The sequence below is a fragment of the Pristis pectinata genome, chromosome 10, assembly GCF_009764475.1.
Source record: "Pristis pectinata isolate sPriPec2 chromosome 10, sPriPec2.1.pri, whole genome shotgun sequence".
In the NCBI taxonomy this organism is placed as follows: Eukaryota; Metazoa; Chordata; class Chondrichthyes; order Rhinopristiformes; family Pristidae; genus Pristis; species Pristis pectinata.
This window is the reverse complement of record NC_067414.1, coordinates 10,322,732-10,341,321: the sequence shown is the minus strand read 5'-3', so window position 1 is coordinate 10,341,321 and position 18,590 is coordinate 10,322,732. Positions and strand designations below refer to the sequence as shown.

The following is an 18,590-nucleotide window of genomic DNA, read 5'->3' as shown; positions in this document are numbered from 1 at the left end:
AAGATCCACTCCATGGGATGTAAAGAAACAATGGGTCTCAACTATCTCCTGGCTTAGTATTGAAGAGCTGTGTCCAAAACTTGATGTTCATCAAGGTAAATTGTTGTGAATGGAACTGGTTACTTAATAGTGAACATCTTCACTTCTGACTTCATGATAGAAGGAAGATCATTGATAAAGCAGTTGAAGGACTACAGTCTCTTCAGGAACTGTTGCAGGAATATTCTAGGGCTGAGATGAATTGCCTCAAACAACCATTACCATCTTTCTCTGTGAAAGTTATGACTCTAACCAGTGGAAGATTTTCCTCTTGACTTTCATGGACTTCATTTTACCAGGATCCCTCAGTGCCCAACATGGTTAAATACTGCCTTTTTATAAAGGGCAACCACTCTTGTCTTACTTATGAAATACAACTCTTTTTTCTATCTTTTGGACTAAGGCTAGAGCTGGTTTGTAAAGGTGAAACTGAATCAGAGTATTAGTGAGTAGGTGTGTCAATTATGTTTTTCATTTATTTAATGTTTGAGAGATGTCATGGCAATAAATGGATTGGATTTGTCTGGCCTTATTTTTTGAACAGGACGTACTTGGGTAATTTCCATATTGTTAGGAAGATTACGTTTTTGAAGTTGTACTGCAACAACTTAGGTGGATGAATGTCTAGTTTTGAGCACAAGTCTTCAGGACTAAGCCAGGAGATCGTTGAGGCCCATTGTTTCTTTACATCACATGGAGTTGGTCTTATTGTATGAAAACTGACTCTTATGATACTGGGAAATTCAGATGATCAGTCACTGGTACTTCAGGCTGAAGATGTTTGCAAAATTTCAGCTTTGTCTTTAACACTTGCACACTGTTGTTTTTGAGGATGATTATGTAGCTGCCTCTTATTATTTCTTTCTTAATTGTCCACCACCGTCTTGATGGTGAGAAAAGAACAGAGATTTGACCTAGTTCTTTGGTTTGGTATTATTTAAGTCTCTACTATTTGCTGCTTCTGCTGACAAGCATGCATGTGATCCCGTGTTGTAGTTTAATTTGGTCATTTAAGTTAACCTGGTGATTCTTCTGACATTCTTTTGTTGGTCCTCTGGCTTGATGCTAAAGGTATAATGAAGGATATGCTGGACCACAAGGTCATAGAATGTTATGAAATCCAGTTGGCTTGCTTCTGATGGCTCATAGCCCCTCATGGGTGTACGTTTTAAGCTGCTAGATCCCTCCTTCGTTTGGGCTATTTGGACTGTGGGAGTACCACATTAACATGATGGAGGGTGTTTTCTGTGAGAAGTCATGAATGTCAAATCGGTCAAGTACATTTTTTTTGAATTGGTTCTTTCATCACTGGCTAAAGGTCCGATCTAATAGATGTCTTCTTCAAAACCTGGCTAGTTTGGCCACTGGTAGGGCTGAGGCACTCCTGGTAATGGATGTTAAGGAGCCTGATTCGCAGTACACACTGTGCTCTTGCTACTCTTGGTGTTTCTTCTGAATTGTTTTCACAATGAAACATAATTTTGACTTGCATTTGAGCCTATACTCTCTGGAGTTTAAAAGAATGAGAGGCAATCTTTATTAAAAACTAAAATTCTGTGGGAACATGACGGGGTGAATCCTGACAGGATGTTTTCCTTGGTGGAGGAACCAAGAGCTTGTGGCACAGTGTCAGGATAATGGTCAACCATTTATAAAAAAAAGCAAAATAATGAGGAATTTTGTTTGAGGCCTGTGAACCTTTGGAATGCATAACTCCGGAGCTGCAACTTTAAGGATATTTAAGAATGTAATGGATGGATTTTTGGACTAGTGCAGAATTAAGGGTAATGGGCATCAGGCAGAGAAGACAGGTGGGAACAAGTGCTGGCCTTCATTTTACAGTTTTGCCATTTTTTTTATTTATCAGGTTTTTATTTACAATGAATAACAATTATCATTTTTTTTGCTATAGCTGACAAGTTCAACAAGAAGTTAGCAGAATTGAAGAGAGAGCAGAGTTCCTTAAAATTCCAGCTGCCTTCCTACCATCCATGTATTCTGAGGTTTCTGCAAAAATTTGAACTTCAACAGCAAGTTGCTGAGCACCAGAATGATTGTATTTTAAATAAGTATGTACATAAGATATAAGATATCTTTTATTAGTCACATGTACATCGAAACACACAGTGAAATGCATCCTTTTTGCATCAAGTGTTCTGGGGGCAGCCCACAACATAGCACGCCCACAACTTCCTAACCTGTATGTCTTTGGAATGTGGGAGGAAACCAGAGCACCCGGAGGAAGCCCCTGCAGACACACGGGGAGAACGTACAAACTCCTTACAGACAGTGGCTGGAATTGAACCCAGGTCACTGGCGCTGTAAAGCGTTACGCTAACCGCTATACTACCATGCCTGCCCATTTCACATTTCCCTAATGTGAAAACAAATAAAATCTTCCAGTCAATTAAAATAGAGAGGATGGCTTCTTATAGAAGAATTTACTTATACCAGAAACCTCCATGATGTTTGTAGCTATATATTTTATTGTTATGATCGAGTCCTACAAGAAGGCTTTTCTACTCTTCTGTGGTTATTTAGCATCTTTCATTACAAGTTTTTCAATCCATTGCAGCCCCATTGCAAGTGAAGACATGTATTGATCAATACCTTTTCTAACTAATAATTGGGATCTGAAACAGTGTACCCTAATGTTCTTCTGCTTCATGAAGTTACAGAAGCCTAATTTAAGAGCACTAAAGGAAAAGAAAAGGGGACTATGTGTACACATAAATGGATTCATTGGCTCCTTCATCTTCACCTAAGTGGCCGAAAAGGGCAAAAAGCTTGTAGATTTCTGGTTTGGTTAAAGCTCATGGTCTGTGAGGGAGAAGTAATGTGCATTAAAAGACATATTTAAAAAAAAGAGGTATTTATATTGTGCATTTGATTACCTTGGGATGCTCTAAAGTATTATACCATGTGAAATATTTTTGAAGTGTAATTACTGTTCTAACATAGGAAATGCAACAGCTAATTTGTGCTTACAAAGATCCTTCAAAAACCTCTCTGAGACAGACCAGATTTCCAAGTGTTAGCTAGGGGATTGGCCAACCCACGAGGGAGATGCCATGATGGCTGATTAAGTGCTATGAGATATTTTAAGTCCACTTAAGAGTAGTGTTTTATAGTTTGTGTGTGTGTGTGTGTGTATGCGCGTGTGTGTGTGGTGGTACAAATTTAACTGCATTTGTGTTAATATATACCCTGTATTTTAAAATCACTTACTTATTATAACCTGCAAGTCCTGGCAGTCTAGCATTTCTTTTACTTGTTTGCTTTGGTTTGCCCTGTTTTAATCTTGGTGTGTTTGTAAAAGAATGCCTTTAATGGTAGAAGGATAGAAATTTACAGGATAGAAAGCAGCTTTTCAGCCCATTGTCTCCAAGCTGACCAAAAGAACTAATCTAACTATTCTTACTTTCCAACTCTCAGGCTGGAATGATGTAGGTTATGGCATATACTCTCTTAATATGATGAGGGTTTCTGTTTCACACAATAAGTTCCAGACTCCCAGCACTCTTCAGGTGAAAATCTTTCTTCCAACTTACCTAGTTCCTACCTTTTACCTTAAAGGTATACGTCCCTGTTTCCAACTTCTGCTAAAGAAAACAGGATGAATAGGAAGGACCTGTCTCAGCTTCTTAGTTTATATTATCTTGTGTAAATCCCTCCTCTGTTCTTATTTATAGAAAAAATATATAAAACTAACTGGATACATTGGTCTCAGAAGTTTGCAATGTCAGTAAATAGGGATATTTATTTTAACTTTATCTATGATCTACAGGATATAAGTTATGGACCTTGGCAGATGTGATTACAAACTGCTCTAATGCTGTTATTTAACTGTTTTTAGTTGAAATGTTTTCATTGTTCCATCTAGCTGGTAGGGTAAAATCTAGGCATCAATATAAGACATTCAATATCTTATATTTAAACATAAACTGTACTGGAAGTTATGTTTAGGAACAAAAGACCTTTTTTTGATATTTATCAGTATTATTGAGCATGCTTATATTTTATTTATATCATATATGTTTAAACTGTATGTTCAGGAATGGAGGGAGCTTCTTGCTGAAAAGTAATGAAGATAAATATTCAGATTCAAACCCTGATAACCTACATATTTTTTGGTCAAGGAGAAGTCAGCTTATTCAAGATAGACAACAGTTACAGGTTTGTGATGTGCATGCTTCATGTACTTTCTTATTTAAATATTATGCCTAAATAAACATATTTGTTTTTCTGCAGAGAATCTCTGAAAATATACATTTATAAAAACTGCAGACATAATTGTGAAAATATAATTTGCACAGATATGTCCATAATACACAGACATTGTGATTGCAAATTTTAAATATGATGTGATTGAAATGCTGTTAGTTCTATATTTGTGGTCTGAAAATTGTGTGTGCAATGCAGACTTGCTCTAACCTCTTCTCACATCTCTTCTAAGGCACTTTATCAATTAAGCAATTTGTATTCAGGTAGTTCTCTGAAAGTCCTAACATGCCTTAAGGAGCATTAAGAAAACATTTCTCAGGAACGTAAGGACTTAATAGTGGAAAGAGTGGTTGGAAGATGATAGCATTTAGATTAGCAATAATGGGTGAATGGGACTTGGTTAAAGTTAGGATAAGGGCAGCAGAATTTTAAATTAGCTAAACTTTGTGGAGGTGAGAATGGAGTACTAGCTAAGAAGAAGTGAGAGGAAATGTGTCTGGAAGCAGTAAAGCTTGGTGGGTTGAAGTAGGAGGAATGTTGGTTGAGATGACAAAGGTAGATGTATACAGTCTTGGTACTGACATAATCAGAATTCCATAAGACAGGCAGTACGGTTCCACCCAGATGGACGATACAGGAGGAACATGTGGTCAACCATGTCAGAGTCTGCAGACAGATTGAGAAGGATGAGAAGGAATAATCTACCATGATCACAGACACATTGGCTGTTATTTATGATTCTGAGTGCTTTTTCACCAGAGTTGGCAATATGTTTGGAGGTATTGGAATTGGCGCTCTGGGAAATCTGGGAATGATTTGGGAGACTAGAGCAGGTTCAAGAACTTGGAGATGGGGCATTAGTTTGCAAGGACAGAGGTGTCAAGTGTTTTTACTTTGAAGATAATGCACAACAAGATTTGAAAGGGAAGAGATAGTAACTGAGGGGAGAGAACTCTTTAACAACATGATAACACGGAAGGGACATCAATTAGGTCTCACTCTGGTCAAATGAGTAGACAGTGGATTTTTTATACAGAATGAGCTTGGTGAGAGCATGAGGGGAAGTAGGAAGGAACCCAGAGAAAATTGATGGCTAGGGCAGAGGCTTGTGTTCAGAAGTTCAGCTGGATGAAATAAACAGCTCTGCCTTACTAACAAAAATAACCATGAGCTCTTTAGAATCAGAATCTCTTTGCACCTGTTGTAGGAGTTGGATGTGGATGAGTTATGGAGAGAGGTTTAAGAACACTATGTCTATTATTAGATTTTAAACAATTAATCTGCAACCACTTGGACAGATTTGCCTTTAGGTTTAGTGACAAAAAAAGCGGTAACATATCAGCTATAAAAATAGAGTGCAATCAGTAACAGAGATATGAAGCTTGCAGGCAAAGTAAAACTTCTTCTCGTTCATAGCTTCTTAGCCAGTATCAGATGTGAGACCACATGTCCTGTGGATTCATAAGGTAAAGGTCTCTATTCCAACCAATCTAGCCAACTTAACCATTATTCTTTACACCCATTGTGCCTACCAGAAATTGTTTATAAAACAAAATTGCAAAATGGAGGAGGTAAATAATGAACAGTAAAATGCATGGCAAAATCAGAATAAAGAGGAGGAAGTGCTGGCTGCCTTAAAGGTAAATAAAGGTAGATAAATCCCCGGGCCTGACAGGATATTTCCTTGGACCTTGAGAGAGACTAGTGTAGAAATTGCAGGGACCCTGGCAGATATATTTAAAATGCCCTTAGCCAAGGGTGCAGTTCCAGAGGACTGGAGGGTAGCTCATGTTGTTCCGTTGTTTAAAAAAGGGTCTAAAAGTAAACCAAGTAATTACAGGCTGGAGATCCTGACATCAGTAGTAGGTAAATTATTGGAAGGTGTTCTGAGAGATTGGATATACAAGTATTTGGACAGCCAAGGGCTGATTAAGGATAGCATGGCTTTGTGTGTGGTAGATTGTGTTTAGCGAATCTTGTAGAGTTTTTCAAGGAGGTTACCAAGAAAGTAGATGAAGGAAAAGCTGTGGATGTTGTCCACATGGACTTTAGTAAAGCCTTTGACAAGGCCCCACATGGGAGGTTGGTTCAGACACTAGGTATCTATGGAAAGGTTGTAAACTGGATTAGAAATTGGCTGTGTGGGAGAAGACAGAGAGTGGTAGTGGATGATTGTTTCTCAGACTGGAGGCTTGTGACTAGCGGTGTGCCTCAGGGATCTGTACTGGGGCCATTGTTGTTTGTTGTCTATATCAATGACCTAGATGATAATGTGGTAAATTGGATCAGCAAGTTTGCTGATGACACTAAGATTGGAGGCGTTGTGGACAGCGAGGAAGGCTTTCAAAGCTTGCAGAGGGTCTGGACCAACTGGAAAAATGGGCCAGAAAATGGCAGATGGAAGTTAATGCAGACAAGTGTGAGGTGTTGCATTTTGGAAGGACAAATCAAGGTAGGACATACACAGTAAATGGTAGGGCACTGAGGAGTGCGGAGGAACAAAGGGATCTGGGAGTTCAGATACATAATTCCCTGAAAATGGCATCACAGGTAGACAGGGTCGTAAAGAAAGCTTTTGGCATCCTGGCATTCATAAATCAAAGTATTGAGTGTAGGAGTTGGGATGTTATGGTGAGGTTGTATAAGATATTGGTGAGGCCAAATTTGGAGTATTGTGTGCAGTTCTGGTCACCTAACTATAGGAAGGATGTCAGTAAGATTGAAAGAGTGCAGAGAAGATTTACTAGAATGTTGCTGGGTCTTCAGAAGTTGAGTTACAGGGAAAGATTGAACAGGTTAGGACTTTATTCCTTCGAGTGTAGAAGAATGAGGGGAGATTTGATAGAGGTTTACAAAATTATGAGGGGTATAGACAGAGTAAATGCGAGCAGGCTCTTTCCACCTAGATTAGGAGAGATAAGTACGAGAGGACATGGCTTGAGGGTGAAAGGGGAAAGGTTTGGGGGAACATTAGGGGGAATTTCTTCACTCAGAGAGTGGTGGGAGTGTGGAATGAGCTGCTGTCTGACGTGGTAAATGCGGGCTCACTCTTGAGTTTTAAGAATAAATTGGATAGATACATGGAAGGGAGAGGTCTGGAGGGTTATGGACTGGGTGCAGGTCAATGGGACTAGCGGAATAAAGTTTCGGCACAGCCTAGAAGGGCCGAATGGCCTGTTTTCTGTGCTGTAGTTTTCTGTGGTTCTAAAGAACCTCAACAAACTGAATTCTAATTTTCAGGCAGTTGAATGAATTATTAAATTTCTGGTATTCTTGTCAAGGATATTAGTCTGAAATGAAGTTTGTATTTCACTTACTGTTAATTAATTCAATAATGTATTTAATTACAAAACCAGAAAGAAATTGCTGAAATTAAGGAACGACTTGCATTGTTGGAAGCCAGAGACCATCAGCTGTGTATAGAAATAGAAGAAGGAAACAGACTAATAGAGTCATGTGATTGTGAACTTACTTCCTTACCAAACACATCAGCAAGTGAATTACACGATCTGCATAAGATGCTAGAGGATGTTCTACCATTAAGAAATAAAGTCCTTCTCAATGAAGAGCTCCCTGAACATATAAAAAGGTAAAATAATATTTACATGTTTTAGTTTGAAATACCTTGAATTGACTTTTTGTATTTGGGTACATAAGGCAATCATTTTGTGCAGAGCAAAGACCCACAACTCTTTCATTCATCCTATTAATTTTTCTTTGGTGATGTTCATTGGGGAAGAACTATTGGCCAAGTCACTGAGAATATTCCATTTTCATTTTGAATAATAGTATTAAGTCTTCACCATCCTTCTGTAAAATCACCTAGTGCAGAATTGGAGAGTTTAGTATATTTTGACATGTTTCTATAATGGAGGGTAGAGGAGGGAGGCCATAAGAGGATGGCAGCAACAACACCGTTATATAACTATCTTTAATTTAAAAATAAAAAATTTCAAAGATCCTTTGTAGAGGTCTGAGGGAGGAAGAGATAGGCAGCATAAGCAAGAAAGATTTAAGAGCTGACCAGAAGCCCTTCAATGGGATGGATATCATGAAAGGTTTCAGTAGTAAACAAAGAAGAGAGAAAGACTTTCAGAATGGGGCTTAGATGACCAAGGCAAAGTTATCAGTATTTTGACTGGGAAGGGGAAGAAGGATTTACACAAGTGACTAGAGGGGGAAGAGTTGGAGGCTGGAGAAGGTGAGGGTATAGGGGGATTTAAACACAATAATGATAAGATTTCTTTATTAGTCACATGTACATTGAAACACACAATGAAATGCATCTTTTGCGTAGAGTGTTCTGGGAGCAGCCCGCAAGTGTTGCCACGCTTCCGGCACCAACATAGCATGCCCATAACTTCCTAACCCGTACGTCTTTGGAATTCGGTCACCAGAAACCTGTTTGTCCCAAAAAGGGGAGATATGGTGAATGGGTTGGAATCTGGCAATAGTGTGTAGAAAGAGCTGGAGAGGAGAGGGCAAAGAGGGTTAAAATATCATGATCTTATTAACCTACAATTAAGAGCCTGTTGCTGTCTTAAATGGTAATATGCAGGTCCTGACAATTAGTACTTGAATTCAGCACACCTGCTAGCTTATTTCTGCAACAATTGATATCAAGACTCCAAATCTTAAAGGATACTCTTCCCTATGGCACAGCATTGCTAGAAGTGTATTTGTTGTTCTTGAAGTGGCTGACAGAGAGGTACAGTATGGGAGGTAGCATGCTTCACATTTCTCCAGTTATGACCATAATATCCCTATGGATGAAGTGCAGCACAGGAAGCAGGTTCTGTACACCAGATTTGCAAGGAGGATTCCCAGTGCTAATGAAAAGAAGCTGGCAAGAGATAAGTGCTGAGGGTTGGTTCACTCAGCAGCTGGATGCAGTGGCACAAGAAATTCTGTGACCTGACGAGATGCACCAACGTGAGACCTCTAACGTTTTGAACTGTGCCTCACTTCCCCTGCCTTCAAATATGACCACACCTCTCATACATCAATTAATACATAAGATGTATATTCTCTTCTGCTCCTCACTGCATTCCCTCTTGTCAAGAACCTACATATTGTGCATGCACACGTGCACAATATATCAATTATGTCAGCCATGCTGTTATAGAATATATTGAAAATAAATTTCCTCCTTTATCTTCCAAGCGAGAGTTGCCTACAATAAGTGCTCCAGCAACAAACAAGAAGAGGTGCCTTTACCGTGGAGACTCACCAGGTTTCAGAATCAGGTTTATTATCGCTGACATATGCTGTGAAATTTGTTGTTTTGTGGCAGCATTCAGAATAGGGTATTCCTTTCACAACTCTGGCTACAGTCCCTCATACAGCTGAGGTTGGGACATATATTTAAGAAATGAAGGGACTTATTGGGCCATAGGCATATATCCTTCCCTTATGACAATGAAGGTTCTATCTGAAATAAAAACAGAAAATGCTGGAAATATTCAGCAGGTCAGGCATTATCTGAGGTGAGATAAAGAGAGTCAACATTTCAAGTTGATGACCTTTCACCAGAACATATCAACTGGACATCAGACCATTGGTCATTGACCTGAAATGTTAATGTTCTGTTTATAGGTATATCTGAGTGCTGATTGTTGCATATAACAGTTATATATATGCACTTACTTATGACTATGCTCTTTACATCTTATCATTTGCACCACACACACACACTACATAGGAACACCACTCCACAGATAAAATTGAGAAAATCACAGCATCAAAATTCTCGGTGCTACAGAGCTCCTCATATGGGATATCCAAGTTGGTTTTAAGGTACTTGTTTCACAAACAGAACTCGTATGGACAGGGACTGCAGTAGGAGAGCAAACATTAAAGGCTGATGCAGATGCAAGTAAGATGCTTGACTCACTGTTCAGCCTGTCAAGAAACATGGAGTCTTTCTCCTATCTCCCAGGACTGTGTGAGGAGCCAAGTATGCATCATTTCCATATTGAAAATGGCAGTTATTTTGTTGTCTGGGCAGTAGCACCATGGAACTGAGCAGAGGTCATCCAAAATTTTTACTGTCTCTATAGTCTCTGTCCACTCCAAATGGAGCTCTGCGAAGTCATCTGGGAGCAAATTACTTTTCAAGAACAGAGAGATGTCACGCAAATAGATTACTGCCATCGGAGAGCAGAGTGTTACTGTTCAGGTGCAGAGAATCACCAGTCATCAAGAAAATGTGTAAAAATGTAATTAGTTTCAGGGAGCTCCACCTTTCTTGTGTACTCCAATTGTGGGTTTTCTGAGTCTGAAATTTCTTCCTGTCAGTGACCGACTTCCCTTGGACCAATCACCAGAAGTGCATACGGCATCATGACCTGTCGTCCTTACCCTTTACAGAGACTTAAATTAAAAGCCTGTTGTGAACAATACTGACAAGCATATTGAGAGATGAAGGCATGCTGAATGAGCAGCTATGTAATACAGAAAATTCAAGTATTTGTATGGGTAGCTAATTTTGTTGCTTTGTATTATATTGAGCACAAATATTGTGCCTTTCTTACTGTTAGTCAAATGTTAATTTTGGACTTCTAGATTAAATAATTTCCAGATTTTTAAACTGAAATGTGAAACATGTCAGTGTAATGGACAAGTTTCTTTTTAAAGCATTTTTCATGTAAAGGGATGAACTCTCAGATTGCTCTCATTATCTGTTTATGCGAAATCCATTGCAAAAATGGATGAGTGTATCCAATGGCTTGCTGTCCTCGTTGTTAACTACACAGCTCTTGTATGATGTCCACATTTTTGAGACCTGTATGGGAAAATAGCAATTTTTAGTCCTGTGGCATTTTTGGATTATATAGAAATATATTTTTTAGATTACATTGATTACCTTGGGGATGTGCTGGTTTTGTTTGCTGGTGTCCCACGCATATGGAAACCCCAAGAATGGACCTTATACACTTAAATGCCCACTTTTTTTTTATCCTTTGTAGAGCTGGCAGTGTAAATCTGCTGGAGAGTGAATTGGGCATGGAGTAGAGAGAATCATGGGGAATGTAGAGTGGTAGAAAGAAAGAAAGAAAGATTAGGGATATTGAGGGGATCTTATGAATCCCATAATTTGGAGATATCAGTCGTTGGGGGAAAGATCTCAAGAGTTGGAGGAAGATATTAATGAGGCAGCTGTAATGCTCAGGGAGATGATGGAGTTGGGATTCATAATTAGTTCTGGAGATAACTGAGGGGAGGGTGGAATGTCCTGAATGCAGTCAGAAAGAACATCTTAAAACTGGTAAAAATTATGAATTTAATACCTATTCCTTGACTTTTCTCAGCCTTTTAAGGTCTAAACGTGTTTTTGCCAGTAATGAGTAGTCTTGGTGAGCACTGGGTTTATGAAGCATGAAAATATATTCTCATGGATGAAAAATGACTGAAATGTGTAAATTGTAAATTTTTTTTTAAGGCTTCAGAGAAGAGAACAATTGCTAAGTATAGCTATAAAGACAGCTGCTGCAAAGGTAAGTACAATAATAAAATCTCCCAGTACAGAGTTTTATTTTCCTCCAACTGATGATGTTTAGTCCCAAATTGTTATGCTATTTATACCAGTTGAGATTGATTTTTTTTAGTTGTATTGTTTTTTGTAAATAAAAGTAAAACTTATTGAAAGATAAGTAGCAAATTGCTATGTATTTGGCTAAATAGTTTTGAGAAGTGCAGCAGTTGATGTGCCTAATCCAGAATGCCATGACTGTAAAGATGCCACATGTTGAAATATGTATATTAATGATGTCTGTTGCTTTTGTGATGAGACTGAGTGCTCCAATCAGATACTTACAAAAAGTCATCACCAGAGTAAAGGGATTTTAATGTATGATGGGATAATGCTTGGCCTCAAATTGTTAAATTCTAAGTTATTGTGCAATTAAACATTTTGGCCTTCAAAGTCACTGGAGTACTATCTGGATGAAAGGAGTTAGGATGCATCTGTGAGATAGTATGGGATGGCGGAAGATTGCTTGTCTTCTAAGATCATTCTACAATGTTACTCAGTGATTGCTTTTAATGTTAAGAAGGTAAATCTTTTTAAATAGAACTTGAGGGGCTAGCCAAGTTTCTGTCACAATCTGAAAGTGAGAAACACTTCTATAAATCAGACAAGGGTGATCTAAAAACATGTCCTCTGGAAATTTCATTGTTAACTGTGCTTATGTTTTGTGTTTGCCAAAGATGCCTACAGTTGGCATTATAGTGAGCTTTTATTCACAATGCATATTTTTAAATCACAAAATTCATAACATTTATAATAACATTTAAAAAGCTTGGTTTAATTCTGCCTCTCCCATCAGTCTTGGTTAGGATACTAATTACCAGGATGAGGGATTTCAATTAAGTGGAGAGACTAGAGGTGCTGAAATAGTTTGTGTTAGAGTAAAGAAGGTACAATAATTGTGAAGATTAGTACTAAATGGAATATGCAGCACACGTGTGGATTAATCGGTCCACACTGCTGGTTTTGCACCACTCAAGTCTCTACCCATTATTCATTGTCTGTCATTTCCATTCTCCTTTGTGCTTGTTAGGTATTTCCTTAAATATATCTATATACTACTTGCCTCAACATCCATTTGCGGCATAGAGTTTGACATTCTTAGCATTTCCTTATGTAATCAGGTTTCTTCTGGATATTCAAGTTATTGTACAATATCTAGTCTTGCTCCTTACAGGTGTAAAAATAGTCTTTTAAGTCTACTTTTAAAAAATATCACATAATTGTAACAACATATATTAGGCCAGCCTTCAGCTTTCCTTTTTCAGTAGAGAAGCAAGCCAGACTGTTTATTCATTTGTAAGATTATACTTTGTAAATCCTGTTTGTACCTACTCCAGTACTGATTTCTCCAATGTAATATTTGCATTATTTCTCCATTCATTAACTCTGTCCTTCTAGAAATAAACCTTAGTACTTGGTTTGCTTTTGTTTTGGCCTGATTGATTTGCATTGCAGCAGTTATTGAATTGTACATTTGTACTCCCAGCATAACAGCTAGAGAAGTTAAATTCAGATAATCCTATAATATGAAGTTTTTTAAAAAAATAGCCCAGCAATGAAGAACATGAAGTTACTGCATTGTTGCAGAAACCCATTTGATCTGTACAGTTGCAATAATGGCTTCTGCTTACAAAAAGCAGGACAATTCCAGTCCAGCAAATTGCCACCCCAGTTGTCCATTCCCAATTGTCAGCAAAGCAATGGTACTGTACTATCAAAGGGCACTTGCATATCAATAATCTTCTCACCAATCTTCATTATGAGTAAGACAATGAAGGTTCATACAAGACCATCTGATTCATAATCTCATAGCAACCTCAATTGAAAAGGCAATAAAAGAGCTGAATTTCAAAATGAATTTTAGACTGTACTTGACATCAAGACAGCTTTTCGACAACACATCATGAAGAAGCTGAAACTAAAGTCAATGGGAAATGAGAAAACTCTCAACACAACACAAAAAACCTTGCACAAAGAACAATGCTTGTTGGAAATTACTCATCTCGGCCCTAAATTATTACTACAGATATTCCTTCTTATGGCATGCTGCTCTCCAAAGACTTTCCACTTCTATAAGTCACAAATCAGCAGTGTAGGGGAATACTCCACTTACCAAGATGAGTGCAGCTCCAACAACACTTAAGTTCAAGACGAAGTGCCTCTCTTGATTGTTACCCAATCTACCATCCTATACACTCACTCTGTCACCAGTGCAATAAGGCTGCAGTATATACCATCTGCAAAATACAGTTACTCGACCAATGCTGCTTCCACAGTGACCTCCATCGCCAAGGTGCAGCTGCAGATGCATGGTAATGCTGCCACCTGCAGGTTCCTCTGCAAGTCGCACACCCTTCCTCATGTGGAAATATATTACCACTTCAGCATTGTTAGGACGTCCTGAAAATTCCAATCCATCAGCATTGCAAGTACCTTGACCAGAAGATTGTTATAGATCAGGAAGGCATCTCACTCTCATCTTCTCTGGGTCATTTGGGCAAGAATGGGCAATAATTATTAGCCTTGCCAGCAATGCCCTAGCCCTATAAATGAATTAAAACTAAAGCTCTACCTCATTTGTTCATTCTGATTTTTAAAAAATTATATAGAAAGAATGCACAGTAAAACTCAGACTTGATCATTAGTCTGAATGTGAGCTGGGGCTCCAACGTGCAAATAAGTGGTTTGTACCACCAGACCTGGCGATGGGAGTGTGGACGGAACTGGGGTTTGGACTGTGGGCCGGTTGTGTGGCTGGAGCCACAGTTAGGGTCTAGAGCACCGGTGGTCAGAAATGTGGGTAGGTTGGTAGCCAAAGCTGGGGTCCAGAGTAGTTGTGTATTTCTTGCTCCCTTCAAGTTCACCAGGTTCACTGGAAAATTTTTTATGCTACCATATTACATTTTTTTAAAAGGAAGTAAAATAAAAGCATATTTGGGTATTGAGAGGAGTCGCATCTCATTGTCTGGATAATCTGAGTCCCAAGGGTGCCAGGTTATCAGAGTTTTGTCCTGCATGTATTTATCTTTAAAAGAGTTTTAATGAGACAAACTTATATCCACTGGCAGGATGATAAGAAATCAAAAGGAATTTGGGAAGAATTTTTTTTTACATGCAGCATGTTTTTATGAATTGGATTGCCTCATCTGAAGGGATAGTGGAAACAAATTCATTGGTGACTTTTGAAATGAAAACTTGTAGAACTGAAGGGAAAGAGCAGGGGTGTAGGTCTAGTTCGATGGCTCTTTAGAAGAGCTGGCATTGACATTGTCTCCCTTCTTACTGTTTGATTCTCAGTGATTCCACCGATAAGTTTATTTCATTAGCTTTCTGTGTCTTGAATATTTTGTTAAGGGGAGGCAAAAAAAAGTGCTACTCCTTGAGTAGTTGCTTTTAAGTACTTTCAACCGCAGCTTTCAGCAATTGGTATATCTGGTGCCAAATTCATTCAAGCGAAAAACATTGTCAGTTTGATGCATGGGATAAATGTGTAAACTGGCATTTGAATGAAAGTACTATGATTTTAATTGCACTCTTGAGCAAAAGTGCTGACATATTAACAGCTCTCCATGTCAAATATGAAGCCTGATTTTTAAATTCATGTTATTGGCTTGGGTTTCCCTGGCCTTGGGAAATCTGGCAGTATAGAGTTGGCAGAAATGTCCAGCTCTAAGGTAACAGCAATAACTGTGCCTGGAGGAGCAAGCATGCTCCCCAACCTATACAAGAAACCTATAGGCACCCCTTGGTTGATCACAGGCTTTCACTTTCCCCCATTACAATTGTTGAGCTCGCTCTCTCTTGCTCGCTCTCTCGCGCGCTCTCACTCTGTCTTTCTCCCTCCCATTTTTTCCTCACCTTTTATTCATTCTCTTCTTTGCACTCTTTGAGTTTCCTGCTGAACTTTACCTTATCATTTATTTCTCATTCTCTTTCAACACCTATAAGCCCTGATCTCACACTCTCCTTCCTCGTTGCCACTCTCAGTATACATGCCATGGCCTTGATCTCTTTTTAGCATAACACTATTACAGTGCCAGCGACCCGGGTTCAATTCTGGCTGCTGTCTGTAAGGAGTTTGTACGTTCTCCCTGTGACTGCGTGGGTTTCGTCCGGGTGCTCAGGTTTCCTCCCACATTCCAAAGACATACGGGTTAGGAAGTTGTGGGCATGCTATGTTGGCACCAGAAGTGTGGCGACACTTGTGGGCTGCCCGCAGAACACTCTACGCAAAGATGCATTTCACTGTGTGTTTCGATGTGCATGTGACTAATAAAGGAATCTTGTTTACCCATCTATTTCTTCTTGTCTTCTACGCATGTTGCTCAACTACTGCTATCTTTTTCCAAACCTCCTCCCAACAAAATCGAATTCTAATTTTTCATTTCCAGTTGCTTTTGTCTTTTGTTCCACCAAGCTTTGCTTTCTGATTCATTTCCTCCAGATTACTACACACTTTTAACCATTCACCCCTGCTGACCATCCTTGCCTCTTGCCATCTCTTCTCTCCCCCCACCCCTTCAATCTTGATCTCTAAATTACAGTTGCAATTCTCTATTCCTCCCCTCCCTCCTCCTCCCAAACAACATGCATATGCCCAAACCTGATCTCTTATTCCCAATTCACCAGGGATGCCTTTAAGATTTCTGATTGTGACCATACAACACTTTTTTCTGGAACTTATCAGCCAAAATGTCAGTCCAAAAACATAAAACTGCAGCACAAAAATTTACTTCCAAAAATGCTAGAATTACTCGGCTAGTCAGGCACCACCAGTGTAGAGAAAAACGAGTTAATGTCTTGATTAAATGTCATCAACCTGATATGTTTCTCTCCCCTTAGGTATTGCTTAACCTGAGTATTCCCAGCATTTTCTTTTATTTCAGTCTGTCAATCTGGTTGCTCTTTCAGTAGAATATGACAGAAAAGAATTATAATGAGATCCTATTGTTAAATCTGGCAGTACCTTTCTTGACCTTTTTGCATTTCTACCACACTTCCAGCACCCTTCCCACCTGCTTTAAATATCAGAGTCCTTGTATTTTTCTGATATTGTGGAATGTTACTACCGTTAGCTAATTTAGAAACTGTAATGTAGTTTTAATCTCTGCTAATCAAACTTTGTGTTTTCTAAAAGATGACTACAACTTAGCTTTCATAAACTGTTGCATTTTAAACATTCAGGTCTGCAGCAGTCAAAAGTTGTGCAGTAACTTCAGCAAGAAAGTGAGCGATATTGAAACACAACTTCCAACTCTCTTGGAAGCCAAGATGTTAGCCATATCTGGTAAGTTGTGTGTTACGTAATCAAAATCATACAATTTAACTTTTTTTGCAAGTTTAACATCCATTGCACTTAAAGTTTTTGAATAGTTTGTTAGCTCCTTTTCTTTGACCTGTTTTGGAATTTCTACATATTAGGTCATGCAGAGTCATGTTACTGTTAATTTAATTCATAGGCTGCTGTTAATTTTAATTCATAGCAGATTAAAATTCCTCAAAGCAGACTAAAACAAGGTTGGGGTAGAGGGAGGTGAAGGATATCAACAAAGGATAGATAGACTTATGCAAGATTAGTTTATAACTGTGTATTACACTGTCCACGGGAATGGTACTGGAGGATTGGAGGGTGGCGTATGTTGTCCCCTTATTCAAAAAAGGTAGTAGGGATAGTTCAGGGAGTTACAGACCGGTGAGCCTTACGTCTGTGGTGGGTAAGCTGTTGGAAAGGATTCTAAGAGATAGGATCTATGAGCATTTGGAGAAACATGGACTGATTAGGGACAGCCAGCATGGCTTTGTGAAGGGAAGATCTTGCCTCACAAGCCTGATAGGGTTCTTTGAGGAGGTGACCAGGATGATTGATGAGGGCAGTGCAGTGGATGTGGTCTACATGGATTTTAGTAAGGCGTTTAACAAGGTTCCGCATGGTAGGCTTCTTCAGAAGGTCAGAGGCCAAGGGATCCGGGGAAGCTTGGCCGTGTGGATTCAAAATTGGCTAGCCTGTAGAAAGCAGAGGGTTGTGGTGGAGGGAGTGCATTTGGATTGGAGGGCTGTGACTAGTGGTGTCCCACAGGGATCGGTTCTGGGACCTCTACTTTTTGTGATATTTATTAATGACTTAGATGAGGGGGTGGAAGGCTGGGTTAGCAAGTTTGCAGATGGCACAAAGATTGGTGGTGTTGTGGATAGTGTGGAGGGCTGTCGAAGCTTGCAGAGGGACATTGATAGGATGCAGAGCTGGGCTGAGAAGTGGCAGATGGAGTTCAATCCAGAGAAGTGTGAGGTAGTACACTTTGGAAGGACAAACTCCAAGGTGGAGTACAAGGTAAATGGCAGGATTCTGGGCAGTGTAGAGGAGCAGAGGGATCTGGGGGTTCATATCCACATATCACTGAAAGTTGCCTCGCAGGTGGATAGGGTAGTTAAGAAAGCTTATGGGATATTAGCTTTCATAAATCGGGGGATTGAGTTCAAGTGCCGCAAAGTGATGATGCACCTTTACAAAACTCTGGTTAGGCCACACTTGGAGTACTGTGTCCAGTTCTGGTTGCCTTATTATAGGAAGGATGTGGAGGTGTTGGAAAGGGTGCAGAGGAGATTTATCAGGATGCTGCCTGGATTAGAGAGTATGGATTATGAGGAGAGACTAAAGGAGCTAGGGCTGTTCCCATTGGAGAGAAGGAGGATGAGGGGAGACATGATAGAGGTATACAAGATATTGAGAGGAATAGACAGAGTGGACAGCCAGCGCTTCCTTCCCAGGGTGCCAATGCTCAAAACAAGAGGACATGGC

The 18,590-nt window shown here is 39.3% G+C and overlaps 1 protein-coding gene across 1 annotated transcript in view; it reads left to right on the top strand.

Annotated features, from left to right (window-relative positions):
- The window catches only part of disc1 (DISC1 scaffold protein), an 89,971-nt gene that overhangs the window by 15,671 nt on the left and 55,710 nt on the right, over positions 1 to 18,590 (top strand). Inside the window, exons 4-8 of the mRNA XM_052024851.1 lie at positions 1,952 to 2,108; positions 4,179 to 4,215; positions 7,620 to 7,852; positions 11,705 to 11,759; positions 16,979 to 17,081. Of these exons, the coding sequence (XP_051880811.1) occupies positions 1,952 to 2,108; positions 4,179 to 4,215; positions 7,620 to 7,852; positions 11,705 to 11,759; positions 16,979 to 17,081 (585 nt within the window). The remainder of the gene's footprint in view (positions 1 to 1,951; positions 2,109 to 4,178; positions 4,216 to 7,619; positions 7,853 to 11,704; positions 11,760 to 16,978; positions 17,082 to 18,590) is intronic.